Genomic DNA, 27,682 nt, shown 5'->3' with positions numbered 1-27,682 from the left:
ATTTTGCATGTAGAATAGAAATGGTGTTTCATTTCATTGTGGATTTATGGTGTCTTGTGGTGTATTTGTGAAGGGATCTTGTGTTACGTTGTATGTGGTTAGTGTTGTGTGAATCTTCTTGTGTTGTGGTTTCATGTTATATGTGTTGTGAATTGGGTGTGAGGCATCACTCACCCTTGGGAGGGAAGAGATGCCTGGGGTGAAGAGGTTAGTTGGGCTCACACATGGAGTTGAGGAGTTCTCCCTTGTGTGGAGATGGTTATATATGTTTCATGGTATGAAAATTGTATTGCTCTCTTGCATCTTGGGAGGTATAAGGTGGTATGAAGAAGGGAAGATGTGAATTGCCTCGAAAGGGCATTGTGATATTGGGAAAATCTGCAGATTGTGAATAAAGGTTATGTAATCCTCCTCATGATGAGAGCCCACCTTCACCCATTTCTTGATTCATTTGATGAATTTTTGTGCATAACCTTGGGAGGGATGTGTTGTGATGTCTTATGTAAATCTGATTTTATTGTAGTGTATTTGCATGGCATGAGAATGTGATGAATGCAACCGTTTATGTCTTGTTTCCCCGAGCTCGGTGGGTGGCCTCCTTGAGGCCTAGGTTGGGAGGTGAGCCTCCATGGTTCCCAAATTTGTCTTTCTCTTGCAGGTTTTCACTTGAGGAATTTGGAAATTTGATGGACAAGAAGTTCATTATTTACCTAGTATTGACATGGAGGAATGAACTCCTTCCAAAGATGAGTATTCTTGTATGGCAATACGTTGTCAGTAGTTTCTTGTAGAGAGACTTCAAGGTATTTTGTTGAATAATTCTCCATCATGTATTGTGTTGTATGATTCTCCATTATGTATTGGGAGTAAAGTCTTCATCACCTTGTGGTTATTGGAGTGGTGTTGATATGTTTATCATTGCTTATATTGATATGTGATGAGAAAGGAAGTAGGAACATACTATGACTTGAATTATACACTGCATTCTTTCATTTTGATATCTTGCTCTTTTCTCAAATTTCTGTAAGCAAATATTGTATGAGATGTTGCAACATATTATCCATTACTGTCATGATCTCTATGTTATTAGATTGAGGACCTTGTGATCAATTATAAATCTTATATAGTGGAGAGCAATTGCATTGATAGATAGGAATATTATTCAAGCTTTGCCACATATCATGGAAAGGATTCATTTGCTTTTGAGTACTAATTGTTTAAGACATGCATACAAAAGTTGATATCTCTTTGCTATGTTCATGAGAATTATTAAACTAGATTTTGATGTAGCTGCAACAGCAGATCATGTTAAGCATGGTTCATAATAAAATGGTAAGCTGACATTACTAAGAAGGTACCCTAAACTAAGAAGTAAGTCCCATAGACATAGATATATTTATACAAGACCTGTAGAAGCACATATTACACTCTGGAAATTGTATGGTAAACACAAAAATACAGTTCATGCTATTACAGACTAATAAAATAATGCACCTACAATAAAATAATAATATATGGTTAGTCAAATAAACTTTTCCAAAAGACTCTATGTTAATAAAATCCTAACTTAGACCTCATAAGATGTGACCTCATATTCCTTGTGAATAAAATTACACAAAAAAATATATATTAATTAATATCAGCAACTCAAGGCTCTGACATCATAAATGTGAAAGGAAAATTTAAACATTGTTTATAGATTCACTTAGATAATATAATTTAAAACAAATTAAAAATATATATATGATGACCCAAGTGGGTGGTCACATCCCCCTCTCTTCTCCCTAGGTCGAATGGAGGCAATAACCAAATCAGATTTATGTTATAAGTCAACTAAATTTATTTACCTTAAGTCTTGTTGCAATCCCATCATATATTGGGCGCCTCCTCCTTCACCAAACTTATTAATGAGGGTGGGTGTTTTGCAGATTCGAAATTTTCCTTTGTTAGCCGACTGGATGGTTCCGGCGGTATTTTGCATTCTGTAGCCGACGGTCCGGCGATGCTTCTGTAGCCGACGGTCCGGCGGTGTTTCCGTAGCCGACGGTCCGGCGGTGTTTCTGTAGCCGACGGTCCGGCGGTAAATAGTTTGTAACGGATAGAATAATTGTGGCCGACGGACTCCTTCGGGAAGGTTCGGCAGTAGTATTTATATCCCGTCTGGGATCATTGTAAATCATCATTCACTTACTATTGCGACTATTATGCTACTATTCTGCTGTTACTTTACTTTACCTGTACGGTAAACATTTGGCGCCGTTGCCTTATGAATCTGGAAGGTGGGAGGAATGAAGATTAATGCCAAATCAGCTTAACAAGGATCGGAATAAGGTGAAGGGAAAAGATGGAATCCGTATTGCGCAAGAGAATTTAATTCTAGCACAGCAAGCCGAACGCCGACGAAGATTTCAAAGGATTGCCGAAGGACACCGAAGTGCGGAGGAATTGTTGGAGGAGACTCGGCAGCGGGTGGAATTGGTGGAAGAAGCCCGGGAGGAGTTCTTGAATTTGTGTTCGCCGAGGGAAGAAAATTCAGACGGGAGAGCATCAACTCGCACGGCTCGCAGTGCCGACGGAGCACGAGCGTGGAGTGACCTCTTCGTCCAGGATAGACTTCCGCGGGAAACAATTTCGGAGGATCCTCCGTCTTCACCAAGGGTTGTAGCTGTCGACACCTCCGGTGTGGGAGTGCAGACTGCCGGTGTGGGAGTACCGACTGCCGGTGTGGGAGTGCCGACCACTGTAGGAGTGCAGACCTCCAGAGTTATGGCGGGACCCAAAGAAAAATTACCGAAATTTGAAGGCGATGGTACAGTCGACCCTCTCCGACATTGTAAGACATGTGAGACGATCTGGCGAGCAAATGGAATCACAGATGCCGACGAATGGGCCAGGCACTTTCCGGCAACCCTACGGGGTGTCGCGATTGATTGGTTTTCGGATATGGATCCACAGAAGCTGGATACATGGGATAACATTAAAAAGGAGTTCTTGGCGGAATTTAAACTCTTACGGGATGATAATGAAATCGTAGCGGAAATTTTCAATACCAAGCAAGGGAAGCACGAAACTGTCCGTGTCTATGCCAGGAGATTAAAAGACTTAGTAAACAAAATGGAAAGCAAGCCAGCGGACGGATTGCAGAAAAGGTGGTTTGTGGACGGCCTCCGCTCGAAGTTGCGGAGGAAAATGAAAATTGTGCCACCGTCATCATATGTGGATGCTTACAACAGAGCCCTCGATCTTGAAAGTGAACAGAAGACAAAGAAGAAGAAAACTAGCTCATCTGATTCTGATGACGACGAGCCTGCCGGAGATGATAGTAGCGACGACGAAGGCAGCAGCAAGAAGGTTCGTGCCCTACAGAAGGATATGGTTCGCATGATGAAGGAATTTAAAAACATGCAGAAGGAGCCAAAAGGCAGTGAACTGTGGTGCACGGAATGTAAGACCGACGGTCATACTAAGGGATCGTGCCCGAAGAACCAATTCTGCGACATCTGTCAGATCATGGGCCATTCGACAAAGGACTGTCCTTTTAACATGAAGACAAGAGGATCTCCGCAGGTGCTTCTTACGCAGCAGGCTTCCCCGTCGGGCAATAACGGAAATGCAAACATTGATGGTGCCACACCCGGAGGGTATAGGAATAATAGCAGAGGGCAAAATAACAACAATGCAAATAATAACAATAATAATGGAGGCCGAAGTCGAACCCAATATGATGCAAACGGACGGCCGATCGTTCAATGTCGAGCGTGTAATTTGTGGGGTCATTTTGCGCGAGATTGTACAGTGGCAAACACACCGAAATTATGCAGATGGTGCGGACCCGGCGATCACGAAGATTCCAAGTGTCCAAAGGCTGGAGTAAATTTGATCACTGTCGGCACGGATGTAGAGGAGGTTCTGGCAATTACACGGAGGCAAGCGGAGGAAAAGAGAAAAGTGGGGGAAGTGCAGGCGGACATTGCAAAGGCATCGTCGGCGGAAACATCTCAGTTGAAGGACATCACCGGGACTTTGGCAAAGAACTTCGCAGAACAAAGCATTGTACGACAGATCTTACAAACGGAGATACCGGTCAAGATAAGTGACCTCCTTCTCACAATGCCCCAGTTACGGACGGCTATTCTGAATCATACACCGTTTTCAAACGCACCGAAGGAAACAAGAAGGAATAGTAGGGAAGTAATGGCAACAGACCCAATGCTGCTGGCACTCACCTCCGGACGGCATCCGGCGATCGTCGAGATGGGGATTTTGGGAAATGTTTTGACAGAGACAATTGTTGACGGAGGGTCCGGCGTGAATGTGTTGCCGGAGGATACTTGGAAGAAGTTGGGAAAACCGACGTTGTGGCCACCTGCATTTCAGTTGCTCACGGCAGACCAACATGGAATCAAACCGTTGGGAATTTTGAAAGCGCAACCGGTAACAATTGGTACGCAACCATTTTTATTGGATTTTGTAGTCATTCCATTAAAAAGAAAAGGCTATGATGCTATTCTGGGACGGGATTGGTTGGTGCAAGCAAAAGTAAAACATGATTGGAAACGCAATACCCTATCAATGGAGCGCGGAGGCAAAAGATTCATAATTGACCTGCATACGCAAATGGTCGGTGAGGAGGCAGCATTGTCAGATTCTGAGAGTGAAGGCGAAAGTGATGACGAAGGACAGAGGAGAATGGAACCGGATGAAGGAGGAGTATTGAGACTTGACGGAGGATCGAATGACGACGACCTGGACTCAGTGAATGGCCTTTACCACTGGCAAATAGAAGACTACGAACTCTTTCCGAGTTGCAATATGCTAAGGGTTGACGAAGATGAGAAAAAGGAGGAAAATGAATGTCCGCAGGAATGCAAGGAAGTGGAAGAAGGAAAAGCTGCTATGGCTGAAGCTGAGGGGAAGAACATACAGTCTCAACACAAAAAAACGAAAGATTCCACTGTCCGGTACATGGTGAATAGACCGCGCGGAAAGAAAAGGTCACACTGCAGCATAAAATTAGTGGAAGGGCACCGACAGCAAGGAAATAATCCAGTTGTGCGACGACCGCAGGCACAGTGGGCAACAGAAGTAGCACAGAATAGACGCAAACTCTGGCATGACAAGCATCTGATACATAACAGATTCCAGACAGGACAATTAGTACTGAAGTATGATGGCCGTAACGAAATCAAGCCGGGCAAATTCAAAGTGCGATGGATTGGACCATATCAAATCCGAGAAATTGGTGACACGGGGACAATGAAATTAGCAACCTTGGACGGACAAGAGATAACTCAGCCAGTTAACGGATCTAAGTTGAAACCATATCGTGTAAGGAAGTACTCCCCGGTGGTGAATCCTTCCGTGTCGTCAGTACAACATTCTCTGGCGATGACGTCACTCAGAGGTACTGTTGTTGAGTAATGTATTCTGTTACACAAAAAAAAAAAAAAAGAAAAAAAAAAAACGAAAAAAAAAAAAAAAAAAAATTTTGAAAAAAAAAAAAAAAATTAAAAAAAAAAAAAAAAGCCTGACAGCCCCGCGGGCCCCGCGGACTAGAAGTCCCGCGGGAAGAAAGCCCCGCGGACTAAGAGTCCCGCGGGCCCCGCGGACTAGAAGTCCCGCGGACTAAGAGTCCCGCGGGAAGGAAGGCCCCACGGACTTAAAACCCCGCAGATCCGCAGACGGAAAACTTCCACGGCAGTAGCAAGGTAAAACAACCGCGATTTATCTTCTCTCAGACAGTTTGGGTGGGCATGTTGAAGAATTTGGTGAAGAATTTGACCAGCAGAAGGCCGCGGGTAGGAGAAGAATGGGTCGCGGGAAGAAAAGAAAGGCCGCAGGGAGAACAGGAAGGCCGCAGGTGATGCAGAGTCAGAGGTTCAGTACTTATAAAGAAAAAAAAAAAAAAAAAAAAAAAAAAAACGACGACAAAATCAAGTTGTTCAGAATGAGTGATGGATGATGTCAAAGGGAAGGGGACACATCCGTGGTTGCCAGAAAGAGTGCAGAATTGGCAGATAATAACAGAAATGGTGTGTTCCGTGCATTTTTGTGTAGGTTTCGAAGTGCTAATTTGGTCTTGGCGGCGAGGGGCGCTGCCCCTCGACCCCGCCCTGTACTGCGACACCTGGGGCGCTGCCCCTCGACCCCGCCGGGGGCGTTGCCCCCTGGACCCCCAGTCGTGGCGGATATCAGTCGTGGGAGTCTGACTAGCTGAGAAGAGTTGAAGTTGCTGCAGGCATGGACTTTCTGTGTACCAGAGGCAGTGGGAGCAGGTGTTGGCTGTGAGGCTGTCTGGGTGGATGCGTAGAGAGCTCGGGAGGAGCTGATCATCCGGTTGGAGGCAGTGCAGCGACACTTGGCTTAGGGTACCGAGGAATTGAAAACAAAGAAAGCAGCACAGGTGGCTATCAAGATATTTTGTCAGTCGTCAGGAGACAACTTCTCTTTTTGGGGGGGATGGTGTTAGCCGACTGGATGGTTCCGGCGGTATTTTGCATTCTGTAGCCGACGGTCCGGCGATGCTTCTGTAGCCGACGGTCCGGCGGTGTTTCCGTAGCCGACGGTCCGGCGGTGTTTCTGTAGCCGACGGTCGGCGGTAAATAGTTTGTAACGGATAGAATAATTGTGGCCGACGGACTCCTTCGAGAAGGTTCGGCAGTAGTATTTATATCCCGTCTGGGATCATTGTAAATCATCATTCACTTACTATTGCGAATATTATGCTACTATTCTGCTGTTACTTTACTTTACCTGTACGGTAAACATCCTTATCTTATAGTCTTTACTCTAGCCAAGCACGTGGCAGCAAATTTTAAGAGGAGGCGGCTACCAAAAAGAAAGCATGGAGTTTAAGAAGTTTAAAAACAAAAGCAACCTAAGTCATCCCTTAATCATGACCTTGTCACTTTTCCATAGACGCCTAGCCCTAGGCATGAGGTAAGGGACTTAATGTAATTTTCTTTGCTCACTCACGTCCATGGAAAAAAAAAAAAAGTCTTGCACGTGTTGCAAGGTAGTTTAGGAAATTTTAAAAGCTTTAGGTAAATGGCAAGTTTCCTAGCTAGGACCTAGGAAATAAAACTAGCACATAGGATTTGCACCCATAGGTATTATTAAATACGATTTATGGGAATTATAAAAAAAAACAAAATTAGTGGAATTTAGAATTAAATTTTAGTGTGAGGAAATTTAGGAGTAATATTTAGATAAAGAGGGATAATAGTGTAAACATGTAGTAGATTCAAATAAGGTTATTTTATTTTATTTGTTTGGCTATGTTTAAAAGTGTATTAGAGGTAATATAAATTACTTAAATATAATAGTCAAGATACACAATTTAACCATATGTTTGTTATTTATTTAACCTTAATTTAATTCTACGTTATTCACGTAACAACAATATAAGAGCTCTAGTGGTGATAGGTATAACATTAGTAGTGAGAATAAATATTATAAATCATAGCTTAAAAGATGTGGAGGATGAAAATAATAATAATACTGAACAAACCTAACAATGACTAGCTAATGAGATAATGCTAGAAATGGCGATGCCAATCTAATGGATAATTTAGCACTTAAAAATCGAGGATTCAACAATGATCATATTCTCATAGTTTCCCTCAGACCCCTACTATTATGCTGTCACTACGTAAAGCCCCACTTGTGCAACCCATAGTTCGTGTCCAGTCCAGAAGATGGAAAGCTCATTACATCACACCATGTATAGCAGTTCGAACTACGATCGAGTTATCATTGTCTTCTTGTTATAAAAAAATAAAAAAATTTATGGTTATATTTTCCTTTGTGACAAGTATGGCATGACATGAACAGTTTTAAGGAGTGATGTGGAAGTCACATACCCTATGGGACGTGACTCCACAGTGAAGTTACTCCCACTGGGGACGTCACTTCCCGTCACTCAATATATATTGGGTGCCATGTTCTGCATAAAACAATAAGAACGAACACAGAAATAAAACATAGTCTTCAGTACATCATTAATTGCAGAGCTCATTGCCATAAAAATTATTTTGAATTAAATTTAATACTGTCTAATTTATTATCGTAGCAGCGCTACTTCATTTTTAATAAAGATCAAAGAATATTTATATATATAAGGAATATAGATCAAAAGAAATAGATTTCTCATTCATAGATAAATCTGATATAGATATTTTAACATAGTATCAGAGATAGTTTAAAGAGACAAACAGTGATCAGATTTATTGGCATAGACCTAAATTTTGAAATCTTATATCTATCAAAATGGTGAATGTAATCAGACTTGAAGGGGCTTCAAATTTTAAAGCCTGGAAATTATGAATGATGTTAATACTAAGAAAGAATGAGTTACAAACAATTGTGGAAAATACTCCCAACTCTATTAAAATTGACGAAAAGAGTCAATGGGAAAAATTTAACACCAAAGCAATGGAATTATTAGTAGATGGAGTAAAAGATCATCTACTGCCTATTATCAAAAAGTTAAGACTCTGCATATGATATGTTCAAACCCCTGGAAGACATTTGAAATCAACAACACTAGCAGGATTCTCGCCCTTAAAAATTAACTCTCTAATGTTAAAATGAATAAGGAGAAGCCATCAATTCATACTTTATGAGAATAATGGAATTAAGAAATCAACTTTCAACCACTGGTCACATTCATGATAGTAAAGAGTTAACTCTGGTAACATTAAATGGATTCCCTATTTCATGGGAAAACTAGACAAGGAATAAGTGCTCATTCCAAGCTCCCTAAATTTGATTGACTAAAAGCTTACTACATTAAAGAAGAGTGTAATTTAATAGCTATAGGAATCAGTATAGGGTCGACAAATGAAGACATTCAGATTCTCATCACTAATTTGAAAAGGAAAAGGGGCAACTACTGAAATAGTAAATAGTCGTTCAAGAAACAAAGAGACTACTCTAAAGTACAATGTTATAGATGTGACAACTATGGGCACACTGCAACAAATTGTCCTAACACACTTAAACATCAAGCTTCCTTCGATGGAGTCAGTAATTCAAACTTGGATTCAAAGAAATTTGTAATCTAAAGAAATTCAAAACATCCATAAATTTGTAAAATATTGGATTAAGGAAGAGTTCACTGTTCTTTACCATCCTCACTAAACCTCTTGCAAAATAAAGATGAAACACTCCGAATTAAACTTGATATAATTTTAATTATTGAGAAAGAGTCTCAGCTTATTTGTTTCTTGTACTAATGAAAATATTTATGTTAGGGCTTGTGTGCATCATGAGGAAGTGACGATTTTCAAATGATTATCACTTGTATTTGTAAAAGTTATTAGAAGTTGACGATCTTTCAATAACTTAATATTCTATTATGATGGACTTCTTATGATGTCTAAGCAAATCATTATAGGTTATAACTTGCATGGTGGATTAAGTTCCTTAAACGGACCATGGCCTTCTATTGTGATGGACATGTTATAATGTCTAAGCAGATCATGATAGACAATAACTTGCATGGTTGATTAAGTTCCTTAAACAGACCATGGCTTTTTATTGTGATAGACATTTGTTGACTAAGTAGATCATGATAGTTTATATCTTGTAGATCAACAACTAAGTGTTAGATGTCATTACGTTGACGGTCTATGAGTTGTTTGTATAGATATGTCATAGGCACTTGGTGAATATCATGTAACATGATATTCAGGAGGCCATTACCTTATAACCAATGGAGTACTAGGTAAATATCATGTGTTGATATTCAGGAGGTCATTCATTACTCATGATATCATAAACAATATTGAAATGGTGGATATCTTATGATCAAAGATATTCTTAAAATTTGTCATTCCTGATATTAAGTTGAGGTGAAATTTATTCCTATATTTATCCTTCTAAACTAAGAGAGCGTAAATGTTATAGTTCAATCAGATAAATTTATATTGAAATTATATATGATATATAATATTATTATTCTGCAATAAATTAAATTATATATATAAAGGTGGTAGAGAAACTTTAATATAAGGCCAACTAAAAACTGATTATATATATATAGAGAGAGAGCGAGAGAGGGGGGGGGGAGGGACGGGGGAGGGCGGGAGGGGAATTTTTCTATGTAACACATTAAAAGATAATGAAACAAAAAACGAATGGCTGTAATTACATCAAGGAATAGCAAGAAAAAACAGCATCAGTTGACATATATTTGAAATAATCAAATTTCATTCATAGGGTTGTTTTCTTCGAGTTGATTTGTTGCCTCGTTTTTAAAGTTTATATACATTTCCTTGCAGTCCCTTTATTTGATATTCATTACTAGTGCACATTATGGTATCTATGTATTTAGTTTATGTGTCAGTTAGTGTAACTGCAAGATGCAACCTATAAGAATCTGATTGTGGTAACGCATCCCTGGACAAGGAACTAATAACAATCAGAAAGATAAACTAGCTTAGAAAATAAGCATTATTTCTTTAAGACATACCAAAGTGATCTGGTTACAGAATCACACATTTTCTTTTAGCAATACAGCAGCACTGACAAAAAAGAAAGGAATTCTGCTGTGGCTCAAACAAGCACAAAAAAATCTCAAATAAAATCTCTGAAGAATAATGGAACATGTAACAAAACTAAAATGAGAAAATACAGCAAACAGTCATCTATCAAGCACTTAGTTTCATATTTTTTTCATGTCTACCTTAGTTTCCTATATTTAACATAGTTTATTTGGACATAAATTTTTCTACATTTTATTACCTTGTGAATATCCGATTCCTAGAATGAATCACTTCATTCTGTGCATGAAAATCAGAACTCCAACTAAAACGTGTGATCTCAAACACTGTTAAAATAATCTCTGCTAATTAATAAACAGAAATATCCATACCCTTAATTGGGTCTTCAACAGAGTACCACTCAGACCACGGGAAGTCATCATCCCATTGTCTTTTGTTGAATAGGTCAGTTTCAGCAGTTGTACTGCTCTCTGTACTTTCAGATTGATTCAACCCATGCTGCTCGAATTCATATCCCGTCATAGGTGTCCTATATGTCAATCTCATTGTGTAGTGAACTTGGAATAAAGATGTGAAAAATTCTGTTGAAGCCACTGACTGTATGCAGCACAAACAGAGAACAATGACAGACATGACAATAGAGTTTAGAGATCAATCATCATACATATCATGTGCCATGTTAAAAACTTCTGTACTTTAATTATAGCCAACATCCATGCAAGGGAAAGAAATGCCACCACAGGATTAAAAACAATAACAAAATTTGAATCAGTGAATTCAAAATCCATGACAATTGCAAATTATACAAATACCATCATGAATATTTATTGTTGCAGACCTCGCATTACTAGTTTTCAATTAACAAATACAGATAACTGTAAACAGCATATAGTTAGTATGTATCTAGTGGATCCAGCAGGAAAATGTACAGCATGCTAGATCTGCATGCACAAGTGAGCACATTTCCATCATCTTCAAGCTGACCATGACCACCCTGTCTCTTGAGAGTTATGGTCTGCAAGCATATGTCAAGCAAAGCAAATTACATATGAAGTGTTCCATATTACGTTTCTCAATATTTAATATGAACAAAAAAGTGGATTTTTAGCTCAGGATTTCAAAACAACTCTCAAAACCTTCTTTTATAAGGAAATTCATTATAAGTCCAATTTTTTTGTGTATATTTATTTAAAAAAATTGATTTTAGATTTTGACAATTTTAAGTATGGATAACCAATTTTTATAAGGCTTTATAGAGGCCCTTATGCATGGAATATGCCTTTATATGGGATTTTGGACTAATTGAACAGCCAAAATTTAAATACACTTAGGATGATACATTCAGCCCAATGTAACTTGACCCCAAAAGACTTCAATTTGAACGCTCCCACTTAAAATCACCACTTGGCAACTTAATTTCTTTGATACCCCTCAGTCTTTTAAAGCTCCGAACAGCCAAACTTAATTCCAAAATCTAACCAACCTAACGACTACAAGCAGAAGAGGGGGTCTCCATTTGCAATGGGGCAATGGTGTGAAAAGGTCACACAAGCACCCAAAGTAAACACTTTTGTAGAGGATGAGAGCACCTAGCATGGGAAGAGTTATAAGGCATAGTGGAAGCATGTGTATAAATATAGAATGGGTGATATGCATGTCATAAAGCATTGATGGGATGTGGTTAGGCCATGTAGAGGTGTAAAGCATCTCTCAGACCACTAAAGCTTGGATCCTAAGTTACTGACTTCAGCCCCCTTCTAGCACAAGCCTGAGACTAATGCATAGCCCATTATTATTCAAGTCTGTGTCCCCTTTGGCCATGATGGGTGATATGCATGTCATATGCATGTCATAAAGCATTGATGGGATGTGGTTAGGCCATGTAGAGGTGTAAAGCATCTCTCAGACCACTAAAGCTTGGATCCTAAGTTACTGACTTCAGCCCCCTTCTAGCACAAGCCTGAGACTAATGCATAGCCCGTTATTATTCAAGTCTGTGTCCCCTTTGGAGTCAACAAGGAGCTTGGAAAAAGAATAATAAAATGCTGCTGTTTCTCTGTTTGTTGAGGGACTCTAGCACAGAGGTCAGTATTCACAGACCACATTTGGATATTCACCCTAAACTCTACCCACTCACACCCACATCATAGACACCAATTTTACCTATGCCTTCTCAACACTTTATTACTGCACAGACCCCAATATTTGCCGGCTCCTTTTGTTCTTTGAAGGTTTTTTCAATTTCTGTCCATTCTGATTCACACTTTATAGTTATTAGTTCACCATGTCTGCACCTTTTGATTCACCAGATTTATATCATATCTAAAAACTTAAGTGCTGCACATTTATAATAGATTTAGCATTTATCCATAAAATTACTCTTAATCACTAAAAAAAATATATACTAAATTATTAATTCACTTAACACATTTTATTTATAATCTTTAGTCAAGTATAGATGGAAAAGAGATTGAATTCGTATACATGGCTAAAATATATATATTTGTGATTTTTATCTTTTTTTACAGACAAACCCAACCCACAAAAAGTTTCGCAATACTTGCATAACAAATCAGCAAATTAATTTTCCTCTGAAAATTGTGAGTTCACATAGCTAGTCATAATAAACTGCAGTTTTGACAGCATAACAGAGACATTATTGTCATGAGTTTGAATATATTGGTTTCAGCTATCTGATGGATAAAATTCATAGTTCCCAGCAGAAATAAGACAATGTAGTGCTCACAGCAGAAAGTTCTCTAGAAATTTTGAACCCTGAAACAAGTCAATTTGTAGTGGAATGGATACTCATACATAAATAATTGAAAATAACTAATACGTACAGAGTCATAAAGACCTATGCAAGTGAAAGATTTACTTCTGGCCAAGAATTAGAGAACACCATAATGTAAAGCCAAGAATGAGAAAATGGTCCACTTCAAAATTTAATCTCATTATGGAACCACATCCAATTCATTAGGGATTTCATAATCCAGGTGAGATGTCACTCAAGGTAGTAAAATAATACCACCAATCTATGTTAACCCAAGTTTCCGGAATGGTGAGACAGGGGGAAGGGAGACGGGTTTCTGAGATGGATTTTTTTCCCGGAGCAGGTGACGGTGACAGCTATAAAAAAAAAGGAAAAAATTTTAAATATATAGAGAAATTCTAAATATTCGTGCGAAAATATGGATAAAGCATGCTTAAATACATTATAGAACCTTAACATATAATATTTGTGTTAGATAATTTAAATTGAGAGTTCACATGAGAATGGAAGTCAAACACATTATCAAGATTCAAGCATTGATTGTATGGGCAGCCAGAGAACAGGTTTCCAGAAGTTTCCAAGTTTCCGGGATGGATCAAATTATGCCAGAAATGTGTCCCCGCATAACACTGCTGCCAATACATTTTAGACTGCTCTGGCTAACAAATAGAAGAATTAGAAGCATTATTTCTACTTGAGCAAGAGCCTAATTTACTCACTGACTTAGAATTACAGAATTTATGACCCTTTGAGTTCTGTTTCAAACTTGGTGGGGTTCAGCTATATAATCAATCCTAGAGTGTGCAGTACCTACTACAGTTAAAGTGTCACTCCGGTATTAAGTACCCATACGGATACCAGCAATTTTTCCAGAATAAAAAATGTCGACACCCAACCTGCCATGTAAACTGTTTAGCAAAGAGCTCCATGCCTTAGTAGATGTTAATTTCTGCTTTTGAAAACTGTAGCTTCCAGGTGGCGTTTAAAAATATCCTCACTATCTGACGAAATACATTGCCATTTTCCACTGCTTATTATACTACATGATGACTCATGATTTCATCTAAATCCCCATCCAGCACCTATGGCCAAGGCATTGCCAATGACTGAAAAGACATATTCTGAGTCCTCCATTTCTGTTACAGCCCATACCTTTCCAGAGAAAATTTTCTTGAATTGTACCGATATGTACAATGTTGTAACTAAGTCCTCTTAGTGGAGCGTCAGTCTTTCATCATCTTAGTATTTAGTCTGCGCGAATAACAACAGCATTCTTCCCTACAGATATCTATCAACATGCACAAGCTATGCTGTACATTAAAAAGGTTACAATCTAGCTAGCTTTCTACAACATAGGACTTCACACAGAACAACAGGAAGTAGGGAGCTAGATCCCACTACAAAAATGATTAAAATGAAATGAATGAATGAATTCTTTTTAATGACGTCCATGAGACCAGAGCAGTCTAAGGGACCAAAGAACAACCACTGTAATGTTCCCTTCTCCGCACTAGCCTTAATGGCACCTAGTTGGTCTATCTTTCCATCCGGATAGGCTAACAGCATGTGATTTACGATGCCAGCCAGTCACAGGAGTTTTGGTTTTAGTTGAGGAGATTTTAAATGGGAAATCCTAAGGTTAAAGTCACTTTATTTTATTGAGTTGAAATATAAAGTACTTTATTATTTAAAGTCACTTTAGGACAAAATGACTTAAGTCACTAAAAGACAAAATAGTCTTTTATCCCACATTGCTAAGATGTTTGTATCTCCCCACACTTCGAGGTTATAAAAGAAAGCATTTGCATTGGGATTGACACCACGAATATATGTTATTTTATAAAATCCTAAAGGTTGCTTAAATGTGACTGGATTTTTCCTAAGGACGAAACCCCTTAAGGAAAATAGTGAGGCTGGACGCAAACCTGGCACTCACATTGCATTTTCAGAACTGAGATTCAAACTGATATATGCATTGAGCTACATGAGGTTGGAGTTCCACGACAGGAAGGAGAGCAGGAGGTTGAATCTGCATAAAGTCTGGGCACATACAGGTCATTTTCTGGAAGTGTTGTGCTTGGACGGCAGACATCCCACAGCCGAGGAAGGAGACGTTAATGTGGGTCAAAAAGTCTACAGACCAGACGTACTGGAAGTCGGGTCACCCACAGCAAGGCACATTATCAGTCAGCGGCCATATACCCATAGTCGCAGGAAGCATAGTGAAGGCAGGGTTAGCAGCCCGTGACATTAATCACAGTAGCTACGTCTTTAGTTGCAAAGAGATCACGGGCCAAGGAAGTTCCACTGAGTCTGTTTTCAGTAGCAGGTGTGAACGTAGAAGTGACTGGGCATAAGCAATACCGGGACTGAAGTCATTAAAGTGCAGGTCAAAGACAACAGTATAAGCTCCCAGCCATCAACGATTATCCCAGGTCTCATTTACCACTCGTCGTGTTTATAAACTTGCATAGTAATGTAAACATTATTGAGTTCGTTGAGATACATTCAGAAATTACTCTTTGATTATGATAGATAATATATTGTATGTGAGCTGCTGCTATTAGAAAATAGATTAATTTCATTATTGTATTATCCAAGTTTTCACTTTGTTTGCGAATTCCTATAGCGTACTACATTTTCTTGAGTCAGACTTCTTACAGCAGTATCAATCTTTTAAAAACTTGGATTACCTACAAACTGTTTCACAAAATACCTTAAATCCAGACTTGAACTCTTTAATCAGAACTAGCAGAGATCATTACAACCACACTAGATAATTTCCAAACTCCTTTTCATTTCTAATCTTTTGGTATGTATCTTAACCAAAAAACAGCAGTCTACTTTATCTTATCCCCTTCAAGTGTTTCTGATTTGCAACCCAAAACTATATTTTCTGAGATGATTGTTCTAGAGGAAACTTTGTTTCAAATGACATGCCAAGGTATGCTGTAATTTTTAATAAATTGTTGCTTTATTCAATGGACTCTAAGCTACTGTGACAGGAAAATAATAACTTGAGATTCAAGAACAAAATATAATGCATTTTCAGATCTGTATGCAAGTTCTTTATTTAATTAGTTAAGTACAATGCTGCTTTGGAAAAAGATTTCCAAACTTCATTTATATCCTCTACTTTCACTGTTGGAAACTAAATAATTTAAGATTTCATTTTGCAATTTGCAATTTCAACTCCTAAAGTTGATCGAGAAATTTGACTGGGTAGGGAAATTTCATTATTCAGATAAAATAAGATTTCAGTTTACCAATTTTGAGACAAATAGCTCATAGAGCCCTTCCAAGTGCATCAATTTAACAGGTACATGACTCCCAATACGGTCTGCTTCAAACCTCCTTATAAGAGTTGTCTTGATGTTCTGGATGCCTTTATATGCTTTGCGAGTTGGATCGTGAACTGGAACAAATGCCGGCCAAATACTGAAAGAATGGCATAAACATGTAAAGACCACATTAAAGAACATAAAATTCCTTTGTATCAAACCAAATATAGAAGACTTCCACTACTCATTAGCCGCAATACAATAAAAAGAATTCTGGAGAATAATCGAACACTTGTTGATAAGACAAATCAAAAATGACGAGAAAACATGACTGCCAACCCCCAGCAAATTCTCTAGCCCCATCTTTATCTAAAATAATATTCCAACTACATGGCCAGCAATAACAAAGTCACAAAATTGCCACAAAATACTCTCTCTAAAGAATAATCAACCCAACATTTCATTTGGTCAGATGGTATGAGCTCAAGAGGTAAAAGCAATGCAGCCCTCAAAGAGAAAACAGTATTCAAATCCCAGAACACCATGCACATACTCAGCATAGTTACACCACCCTGGGGGACAGGGGGACGGCGGAACAGTGGAACAAATTTTCGGGACTGGGGGACAGAGGGGCCTTAGTTTGGGGATGGCAAGGGGGATGGAGGCGGGAGACAGGGAGGGTTGTATATAATATATATATATGGTACTTAAAATGCTAGTTATGAAAAGATGTATTGCAATATAAGATATAAATATGTAAAAGAGTAAATACCTAAACATTGCATTGAATTGGAACATTGAACATAAATAGTCAAACTAGCAAATAGTCAACACCGAGAACATTGCATTGAATTGGAACATTGAACATTGAGCATAAATAGTCGAATTAGCAAATAGTCAACACCAGGACGTCTCCCATCCCCGGCAGAGGTGGCAAAATCTGGTGGTACCACTAGGGACAAGGGATATAGGAGCATTTAGGTGTAGGCCAATTCCGTATCATCCAAAAACATTGGTATGTTATTTTCTATTAAAGCTAGTTGAATAAAAATAAATGCAAGAATTTTTAGGTCTCCATGTACCTAGGAATGTATCCAACAAAACATAGGGTAGAAATTATTTAATATTTGTGACCTATGTCTAAGGACAATTGTACTTTTGTTGTGTGGGCAGATATTGCAATCATTTATAATGCTAAAATCATGAAAGTCCCCATCGTGGCATGGATTTGACAAAGGGGAAGACTCATGCATTAACATGTGTTAATTACAACAAAATTGAAAGACGCCTTTTTAGGGGCCCACTTTGGGAAATCGAAGAGATGTCACCTAAGGAGCCCTCATACAGAAGTTTAAGAGTCGGCTAGTTGTTTCATCATATGAAGGAGGAGGGATCACTAGGAGTTCATCCAAGGTTGAGTGGATCATCTAGAGTGGTGTGGATCATTCAAAGAGGAACAATCAATTCAAGTTGAGAAGAATTAACCTTAATTTGACAGCTGAGTTGTAGTTTTGCTTGCAGTATTGGTAAGCCCATGAAGCTAAGCATTGTGATTTCTTAATACTCACATTTCAAGGTTTTGAAGTAATAAGAAATCAGGTGTTCCTATTCTTGCGATTTCTTGAAGTTTTCTTTGTCTTTGGGTGTATGGGGAATCCTCTACATCAATAGTATCATAGTGGGAGTTCCAATGCGTAAAGACAGACCACAGAATGCAAAATAGTTCAAACCAAGATCTGCGGGTGGTGTGTGTGACCAATGTTCCTAAGCATGCAGACAAAACAATAAATGTGAGGCAGCCTTGAACCAAGATTTGTAGTATAAGTTGTTGTAGAATAGTGGTCCCAAGCGTGCAAACAAAGCATTAAACATGAGGCACTCTTTCACCAGGATCTGTGGTGGAGCATGTGTGTAAGCAAGTTACAAGAGAAACCACGTGGAGAACATGTGGAGCAAGCTTTATCTGAGTATGTAAACAGATCGCCCAACATGAAGCAGATTGCACATCTATTGTGTTAAGGATTTTGAAAGTTGAAGATGGAAAAGTGAAGAAGAAAATTGCATTTGTCATTCAATGCATTCTGAGGATTCTTGTGCTTAGAGAAGAGAGAAAATCAAGAGGTAAGATGAAAGAGGAGATGATAGAGATGCAGCGGCAATTGGATGCCATAAGAGCAGAGATTGAAAGATACATGAAAAGAGAAAAGTAAAGAAGAGAAGAGGTTTAGATCAATTTCTTTCTAATGATGTTTTAATAGCTAAAAAGAAGGAAGATGTAGTAGCGTGTCTTGCATGTGGAGAAAAGAAGAGGCTACAGTAGAGGACTTGGAAGGTCCAAAATTTGACGGAGATGAAGTAGAATTTGAGGCAGAGACATGTTTGTTGAGAAACATGAAAAATGCGATTGAGGAGAATTGCAGCAAAGACAAAGATGATAGATGTTGAGTGCCCTTGGTTTAATGAGTAGATTTGAAGAATCAATAGCTTCCCAAAAGTTAAACCTGAGAAATTGGTAAAAGAGATTGCAGCACAGGCAAGTCTTTGCTAAGGCTTGAAAATATAAATAGCAGAAAAGTATTCAACTCCATTTTGTGAGACCAAGATCAACAAACTCCTTATCCCAAGTGTCAAATGTGGGAGCACCTAGTGGTGTACGGCAATCCCGCATCATCCAAAAAAATTGGAATTTCAATTTCCTATTAGGGTTAAGTTAATAGAAATGAATGCAAGCATCTTTAAGTCTCCATGTAGCCTAAAAAGTGTACAAAGGGAGAAGGGGGTTGAAACTATTTAAAATTTATGGTCTATGTCTGAAGAGTAAAGACAAATGTAACTTTTCATGTGTGGGCACATATTTCTATCATTTATAATGCTAAAATCATGAAACTCCCCATCTTCGCATGGGTTTGAGGAGAAGAGTCATGCATTAACATGTATTTGGTAATTACATTAGGAAATTGAAAAGATGCCTCTTTAGGCACCCATTTCGGAAAATTGAAGACTCCACCTTACAAGACCTCCCAGGGAAGTCAAAGAGTAATTTATTGACTAAAGTTGCATTTCTTAATTGCCATGTATTGTTCATCAAGAGGAGGTATGGAATTTCAAAGAGGCACTCAACTTGCTAAAAACAGCTTGGGCTAGTTGTTTCATGATCTGAAGGTGGAGTGGATCATTGGGAGTTAATCCAATGATGAGTGGATCATAGTGATGTGGATCATTCAAAGTGGAGTGATCATTTGTAATTGTGAAGAACTTTCCTTCATTTAGGAGTTGATTTGTACTTTTGCCGGTAGAATTGGTAAGCCCCTAAGGCTAAGCATTATAATTTCTGAATATTTGTGTTTCAAAAGTTTCAGGTAATAAGAAAACCAGTTGTTTCCATTCTTGCAATTTCTTTGTTATGCTATGCATGAATCTTGGGTGGAGCAACCCTCATTTAGTGTAAAAGAGCATGTGTTTGGATGTGTATGGGGGTTCCCTACATCAACAAACCACAGGACTGCAGCAACAAGGCCGAAGGTTTCCAAGAATTTGAAATTTACCGTATCAAAGGAAATGTGCCCCTCAGTTTAGTTGATTGTTTTGGTGGTTATAACTTACTAATGGAGACATTTCATTATGACATTGTTGACAGTTTGTGAATACACTTCATCAAATAAATAATGAAGCTCAATCACATTCCAATATATCTTGTACCTAAATTAAATACTGTATGCTTCTAATATTTGTAAAAGCAAAGTAGACAGGTGGAATACATTATTAGAATGAAATAAGACATGTCTGTACATGAAAAGTTGTACGAACATATTGTGCAAGCCTGCAAGACAGTCTTCTCAATTCAAAACTGAGGTAGATGAAAAGATGATATGATAGATGCAAAGGGTATACACTGTTATTTCGCCTATATGATTATCAGCTTCCAAAATACTCCCATCAACTTCCTTGTTCATAATTTTGACTTCTTATGGAAAGAAACAGACACAAAGTTAAAAAAAGACAGAGAGTAACTCAGGAAAAGTCCAGACGTTCACTTGCCAAGAATATATATTTGCATACATATGTACAAGATCTGAAGATATATAATAGCGGCTAACCTGCCACAGTTTGATAAAGCGATTGCAACAGCACTGAGAAGCTTGGTGGCCTCAGGTGCATCAAGAACTACTTTGCTCATACTTTGTGGAGAAATTATCTGATTGACACAGCGAAAAAAATCAGCTTACATGTATGATTCAAATGTAAGGGTCAGAAAACTCCCAAAAAAATTATAAGAACATAAATTAAGAACGCAATCTAAACCAATTCCTTGAAGTATCTAAAATGCAAGGTCAAGTAGAGAACCTGTCAAATGTTGATGTAATCGGCAATCAAACAAGGATATTCCATTGAAGGACAGATAATAAAAAAAAGGTTTTGAAGATACACTGTTGAATCTTTAATAGTATGTCTTCAGAAATACTTCATTAACTTTGTTCATATAATCCATACAGAAAGGGACCTTTAATAAGTTGCAGAACAACTCAAAAGAGCTACAAGAATAATGAGATATCTTAACTATCTATAAAAACACAACCATAGAAAGAAAGATTCGATTCAATGGACATGTCATACTCCACTTTTTTTCTATACTCTATTACAAAGTAATTTAAAAGGGCATTTTCTTGCCAGTGTGACAGTTATGGAGCAAATTGAAACTGCAATAAGAACCTTATGAGAAAAAAAAATTGGAACTCTCAATGATTAAACTTAAAAGGACTGCATACTATAGTAGCATTCCATAAACATGGCACTGAACTACTAAACTGGAGCTGTAAATGGAATTCAATTACTCGGATTTTAAACAGGAAAAAGCTAGCAAATTAGAAAACAAATCTATATTTGTAAAGATACAAACGAAAACAATTTTATATTATTTCATGTCAAATATAGTGTGTAGAAGAAGAAACAAACATTATATAAAAATAGAATTTGTTCAGTTGCCAATTACTCCAAAATTCTAAATCAAGTCGTCTTAAAACTTGGCATAGAAAACAAAAGTCAAAAATACAATAGAAGTGCTGGGCTGTTAAACTACAAATGCAAAAAAGATGCTATTATATCCTAGTTCTCCTTCCTCCTGCTCTCACAATCATCGAATATATCTGGCAAGATGGCCAAGTCCTCATCAGTCATTGATGGTTCCTCATTGGTGGTGATCCATCATTTTTTAAGATCAACATCATCAAGGTGAACTGATTGAACATCTTTGAAACTAACAAATATTATTAAGGCTCAAGTTCATGACCTCTAAGTATGTATTAAAAAAATTCAAATTAATCAAACTTGAATGTCAAAACAAACATAGAGAATTAAAACGATCAAAGACTAGCGAGAGCCCTAAACTTTTTATGACAAACTCTTCAAAACATCCCAATCCATAGATTCTACTATTCACTTAAACTAGGTTCTTCAATTTCAACCCTTGTACACGTATCAGTGATCCAACTACTGGTCCAATCAAGGGAGGTCAGCAGGTATGCCCGTGGTATTGACAGTGCCCGAGAAATACCCCGAACCCACAAAAAGCACACCTAGGAGGACCCTTGAATTCTCATGGCCACTGGCCAAAAACTAACAACATCTTTTTAAATCCCCCCAATGCATTGAATTGCCCTAAAGCAAGTTATTTTTTGTTTCCAACTCATTTGACAAACACAAAACACCAAGAAGAGTATGCAATGTCTCTTTTTCTAGCCCTTTTTTTCTTGATGCACTGTTGGCCCTTTTCGCCATGATCCCCTGGGACTAACCAAGACTTGACAAGGTCAGCGTGAGTTTTGGACTAGGCACTTTCACTTTCAGGCCAAACAGTGTGATTCAACAGGGTTCTGTATTTTTTACATTTCAATATTGGACTGGAAGCAGCTCACTGAAACCTTTTCAACGAGCTATCACACATGTTGTTGTGATTTCAATTGGTTATTTATTTTTATACCAAAAGATTCAATAGTTATCTAATAAAGTGACTCTTAAAAGTAAGGCATGTATTAATAAGTTGCTTTATTATTAAAAGGCCATTCATTCTCCTAAGTGGAAAAAGGACATTTTAAATAAAAGATTAAAAAAGAAGAAACCGGAAGGAGAAACTGAAGAATCACTGCACTGAGCACTACAAACAGAAAGCTTGATTCATTTTAACATGCTTGGATATGTATTGATTTTTTTATTTCTCTTGGAGAGATTCAGGAAGCTATCAGCTTTCTATTTAGAAACTTGAGGATAGAAACCTTCTGGTTTTCTCAGTGGATTGGATGGAAACGCAGTTCATCACTTGAGATGGATTCACGGTGGAATTCACTTCGCATTTCAGGTTTATTTCTAATTATCCATCTGGCTGTAGTTCTGTATTTACGGTTGGATATTGTTATTGTACTGCTGAATATTGAAACCAATATTATTACTGAAGCTGTTTTTATTTTAGTATTCTTTTGGTATTTTGCTGGATAACTGGAATTGTGTTGCATGCAAATATTGTTTCTAAACGATTGTGTACACTTGAGGAATTTGGGCAATACCCGGTTGGGGATATTATAGTTTACAGAATAGACCTACACCAAAAGGTTAGCAAATACTCCATAAAGAAGACTGAGTCATCACAAATGAGTAAATCTTTCATTTATTTTTTCTTATGTTATCCACAGATGTGTCCATGGGCCTAAAGCTCCTGTCCCCATTTCGGATCATACCCAATCATCACCAACTTGCCAATTTGTGCATAAAATGTTCTTGAAATCTGGGAACATCAACTCCTGATGCCAGAGATATCCAGCCATCCCAACCATGGCAAGGGAGGTCTAGGATGTCTGGCTGGAGATCTTCAGCATCAAGCATGCATTGTTTTTGAAAAAAACACTTAAGTTTTAATAGAAGGCATTTTTTAATTTTTACTTTGTTTATGCATACACTGTTTCCTACTGCTAGAATTGACCTTCGTGGGTATGAAGACTATGTAGATGGCTGTCTTCATAGATTTTGTTGTTCTTGGCAGATTTCTCTCTGTATATGTGTCTTCAAACGGCCAATAGTGTTTTCCTAGATGTCTATAGCAGGTAGAGTGAATAGTTTTTTGACTGTGGAATAGGGCACCAATATAAAGATACTTTGAATTTACTAGGTACAAGGGATGCCTAGGGGATGTCCCCAGAAATTCTGCATATTGACACAATAAATTCACACTGGCTAATCTCCAGACAAAATGCACCAAAGACAAAATAAAGTCAACCATGTTTTTTCTTCAGATTCACGAAACCACAGTGATTTTTTCTCAGACTTTTTGTTGTTTTCATCACAAAATATGCAGATCATGAAGGTGAAAAAAATTTAAAAATCCGTGTGTTTTCGATTTTTTGAAATTTGGTCAACAGTACATTTTGTAGGGAGGATAGCCACGTCCCAATAAATTGTATCTGCAAATTGACTGACTCTCAATTTAACACAAATTTGGCATTTGTATTCTGCTAATTCTTGTAAGGTAAGGTTCTATAATGTTTATGTGCATGATTTATCCATATTTGCATGAGTATTTTTAAAAAAATTATAATTAACTTTTCCTATTTTTATATAGATTTGCCGTACCCTAGCTGTCCCCAAAATTGACTTGAAAAATAACCATCCTGGAAATGGGTCAATTTTGTATTCCATTTCTCTTCTGTATCAATACTAGCTTCTGGTCCTTATAAGTAACCAACAGCTAAAGGTTAAACAACAGATCTGTCACAGCTGGCTTGGCAATTTTAGCAACTTTTCTGGATCACTAATCACTGAATTCCTTGGTCCTTTAATTTGTGGTGCCATGTCACCACTCTCAAACTCATTAAAGTGAATACAATGAAGTTTGACTTAATCTTCTAGTCCTTTGTTTTGTTGCATGGCCCAGCAAAATCGTGTTGACGTATCAGGAAAAATATATATTGCAATGAAGAACAATATGAGCATAGTCTCAAAAATGAACAGGACCAAAGCCATTATGGACAGCAGCACTCAAGAAGAAACATACTGTTGTAATGCTGCATGATTGAGAAACATACCAAAAAGTCTTTTACACCAAACCACATCTGTAAGAAGTGCAATCCATTACTCCACTGGTCATCATCAGCTGCAGTATCATTGTTTTAAAATTTAAAGCCTGAGAAAGCTATCTGTTCTTTTGATATGGACGCAGTAAAGAAAAGAAGAAAGCAATCTTGTGAGCTTAACTTTATTCCTCTTTATGGCATGAATCCAAGAGACAGTTTAGCAAAGGTACCATGACTTTTATCATCTTTGAAAAAGTAATCCAAGGCATATGTTTTTATCCCAAATGTAAAGTCAGCTTTAACATGATAAAGATTCCTCAAAGCCTTTACACGCTCTGCACCTTTTTCCTGAATGAAAAATTGATGACAAAGTTAAAACAGATATTATAAGTGAACAAAACACTACCAAATAATAGTCAGCTAGACAGTCACATTTTAACCAACCCAATAAAGCACCGAACTAGTTAATGACTGTATAAATAGAAACAAGATAAAGTAACAAAAGCATATTGTAACAGGAAGCATGTATCTGAACATTTAAAATATTGTCTACACATGAGAGATAAACTTGAAACTAGTAATTAAAGATGACCAGTTAAAATTTATCTAACAAATACAAACATGAAAACTTAAAAGAGCGTCAAATAATATAAAATGGATTTGATATCATTTGATGCAGGATAATTTCAATAATTCAATTAATATTCAAGAAATTTGGGAACAAACATATAAAGATAATAACACTTACACAAATTCTCTCTGAAAGAAAAGCAACTATAGATAATAGCTCAGAAAATAGAGAGAGGGGGGCTTTGAAACAATAGTCATTATTGCATAGTACATACAAAATGGATAGAGCAGTGAAGCAATGCTCATCATTGCATGCTACCACAAGCTGCATTGTCATTCTTATACTCATTCTAAAGCCTTCTAATCCAGTAGCCTACAGTCAAGATTCCCAGTGGCTGGTACACATTGTCAGTTTCTTCTCTTCCATTGAGTGTTCCTCGATGCTTGGAGAGGTTCAATTAACCCTTTCAATAGTGGATTTGATATCATTTGACCATTGATAATTTCAATAATTCAATTACTATTCAAGAAACATGGGAACAAACATATAAGGATATTAACCTTATGCACACTCTCTCTAAAAGAAAAGCAACTATGGGTACTAACTTGGAAAATAGAGAGAGGAAGACTTTGAGACAATGCTCATTATTGCACAGTACATACAAAAGGGATAGAGAAGTGAGACAATGCTCATCATTGCATGCCACCACAACACACATTGGCCTTCTTGCACTCATTCTAGGCCTTGTGGATCTATTTCATTTGGCATTAAAAGCCTTCTAATCCACTAGCCTACAGTCCAGATTCCCAATGGCCGGTACAAATTATCAGATTCTTCTCCTCCATTGAGTGTTCCTTGATGCTTGGAGAGGTTCTAACGGCAGTACCTTCCTTCCCCCTAGGAGTGTAACCACACCCCATACTGATGGCCAACCTATGATGGTAATTTCTCTTTTGCTGACAAGATGTTGACAATTCTTCTAGCTAAAATGATGCTATAGATGTTTGACAACATTGGTTTTATCCTTGCTTGCCTGTTTTGACCTTCCCCAGCTCCATGATTCTTTGCTTCATTGGGGGTCTTTCATCAATCAACTTGATTCATTTAGACAATGTTGCCAGTACCAATTTAGATCCCAATTCTGATTTGCAGATTCAGTTTGTGGATAAGGCAAAAACCAAATTGGTGGTTGGACTCATTTTGGGTTTCTGTATGAAAATAGTAATATCAGAAACAAAATACATATCATTTAGTATTTTTCATATAGAGAGGTACTTATAAACATAACACAATATTAAGAAAATTATCATAACTTATTGTTATGAAATTAATTTAATAAATATTTATTTATAACTTATTATTATGAAATTAATTTAATAAATATTTAATAATACATAAAAATAAATAATAGTAAATATTAATGTAGGAATTCAATACCTTGGGAACAAGTGAAGTTCTAACCTGACCCACTATAACCTCAATCAATATGAGCTGCACCAATCCATGCGAGATTAAATCCATGGGAAACAAACCTACAACCATCGTCCATGTTTTCCAATAGCTTGACCATCCAGTCAACCCCTAAGGAGTAAGGACTATTAAAATAATAATAATATGATATATTTGTAATATATTAGAATTTATTAGAATATATTTATGTAGATACTATGTTATTATATATGAGTTAATATTACTAACATTTTAATATGAATATATATGTCGTATCTATTTAATTGTAATATTATGAAACAAAAAAATTACCTTAATATTGGCAAGTTCTGCTGCATCAAAATTAGATCCCAAATCCAGTTAGAACTAGACTCATACGGCTCCATAAGCCAACAGTAAGGTGAATATAATTTAAATGTGATTTTAAAAAGGCTTTCATCAATTCCAGTTTATCTTCTTCTTTTTTTCTTTCCTCTTACTTTTCTTTTTTATTTAATTAATTTCATAAAAGAGGAGGTTCTTACCCCGAATTGACATCAAAGAAATTATCACATAGTTAAATCACACAGTTAAATCCTGATAGCAATATCAAAATTTGACTTGCTCTGGAAATTATCTCCTACTTATCAATCAAAGAAATTGTTATAATTTCTCTTTCTTTCTATGGAACTTCAAAATAAATTTCCATAAATTTATAAAATAGTCACTAGTGAAAGAAATCAAGCAAAATGGAATTGCAGACCAGTATTATAGACACCCAACAAAGTTTTCTCTATTAATTAAGTAAATATTTTTATTTATTTAATTAATTCATTAGACTTTTCATCTGTTATTTAAATAATTATTTAAATAATTTATTAACTTTTCTATCCAAAATTTAAATAAATTCTTATTGATTTAACTAAGCCTTTTATATATCCTATCTCTTCTATTTATTAAATAAACACCTTTGTTTATTTTAATTCCTAAATCTTCTTTCCATTTTAACCAATCATATGCATTCACATGGATCAACTCCTAAACTCTCCCTGTGCCACTTGTCAGTT

General features: G+C 37.1%; 1 protein-coding gene across 3 annotated transcripts in view; it reads right to left on the bottom strand.

The window, feature by feature from the left end:
• Positions 1-27,682, bottom strand: part of LOC149549441 (Rab3 GTPase-activating protein catalytic protein) — a 238,579-nt gene that overhangs the window by 168,610 nt on the left and 42,287 nt on the right. For all 3 annotated transcript variants that reach the window (XR_016354087.1, XM_089792818.1, XM_089792819.1), the window contains exons 4-8: positions 24,847-24,964; positions 24,629-24,696; positions 20,657-20,754; positions 16,545-16,716; positions 10,877-11,102 (exon numbers count right to left, since the gene is read on the bottom strand). Coding sequence is in view for 2 of the 3 variants with exons in the window: in XM_089792818.1 (XP_089648944.1) it covers positions 10,877-11,102; positions 16,545-16,716; positions 20,657-20,754; positions 24,629-24,696; positions 24,847-24,964 (682 nt within the window). In the remaining variant the exon portion in view is untranslated. The remainder of the gene's footprint in view (positions 1-10,876; positions 11,103-16,544; positions 16,717-20,656; positions 20,755-24,628; positions 24,697-24,846; positions 24,965-27,682) is intronic.

The sequence above is a fragment of the Cupressus sempervirens genome, chromosome 7 (genome assembly GCF_028749045.1).
Source record: "Cupressus sempervirens isolate cs-2001-9-10 chromosome 7, ASM2874904v1, whole genome shotgun sequence".
NCBI classification, from domain to species: Eukaryota; Viridiplantae; Streptophyta; class Pinopsida; order Cupressales; family Cupressaceae; genus Cupressus; species Cupressus sempervirens.
The sequence above is the reverse complement of the archived record's forward strand: the minus strand, read 5'-3'. Positions and strand labels throughout refer to the sequence as shown.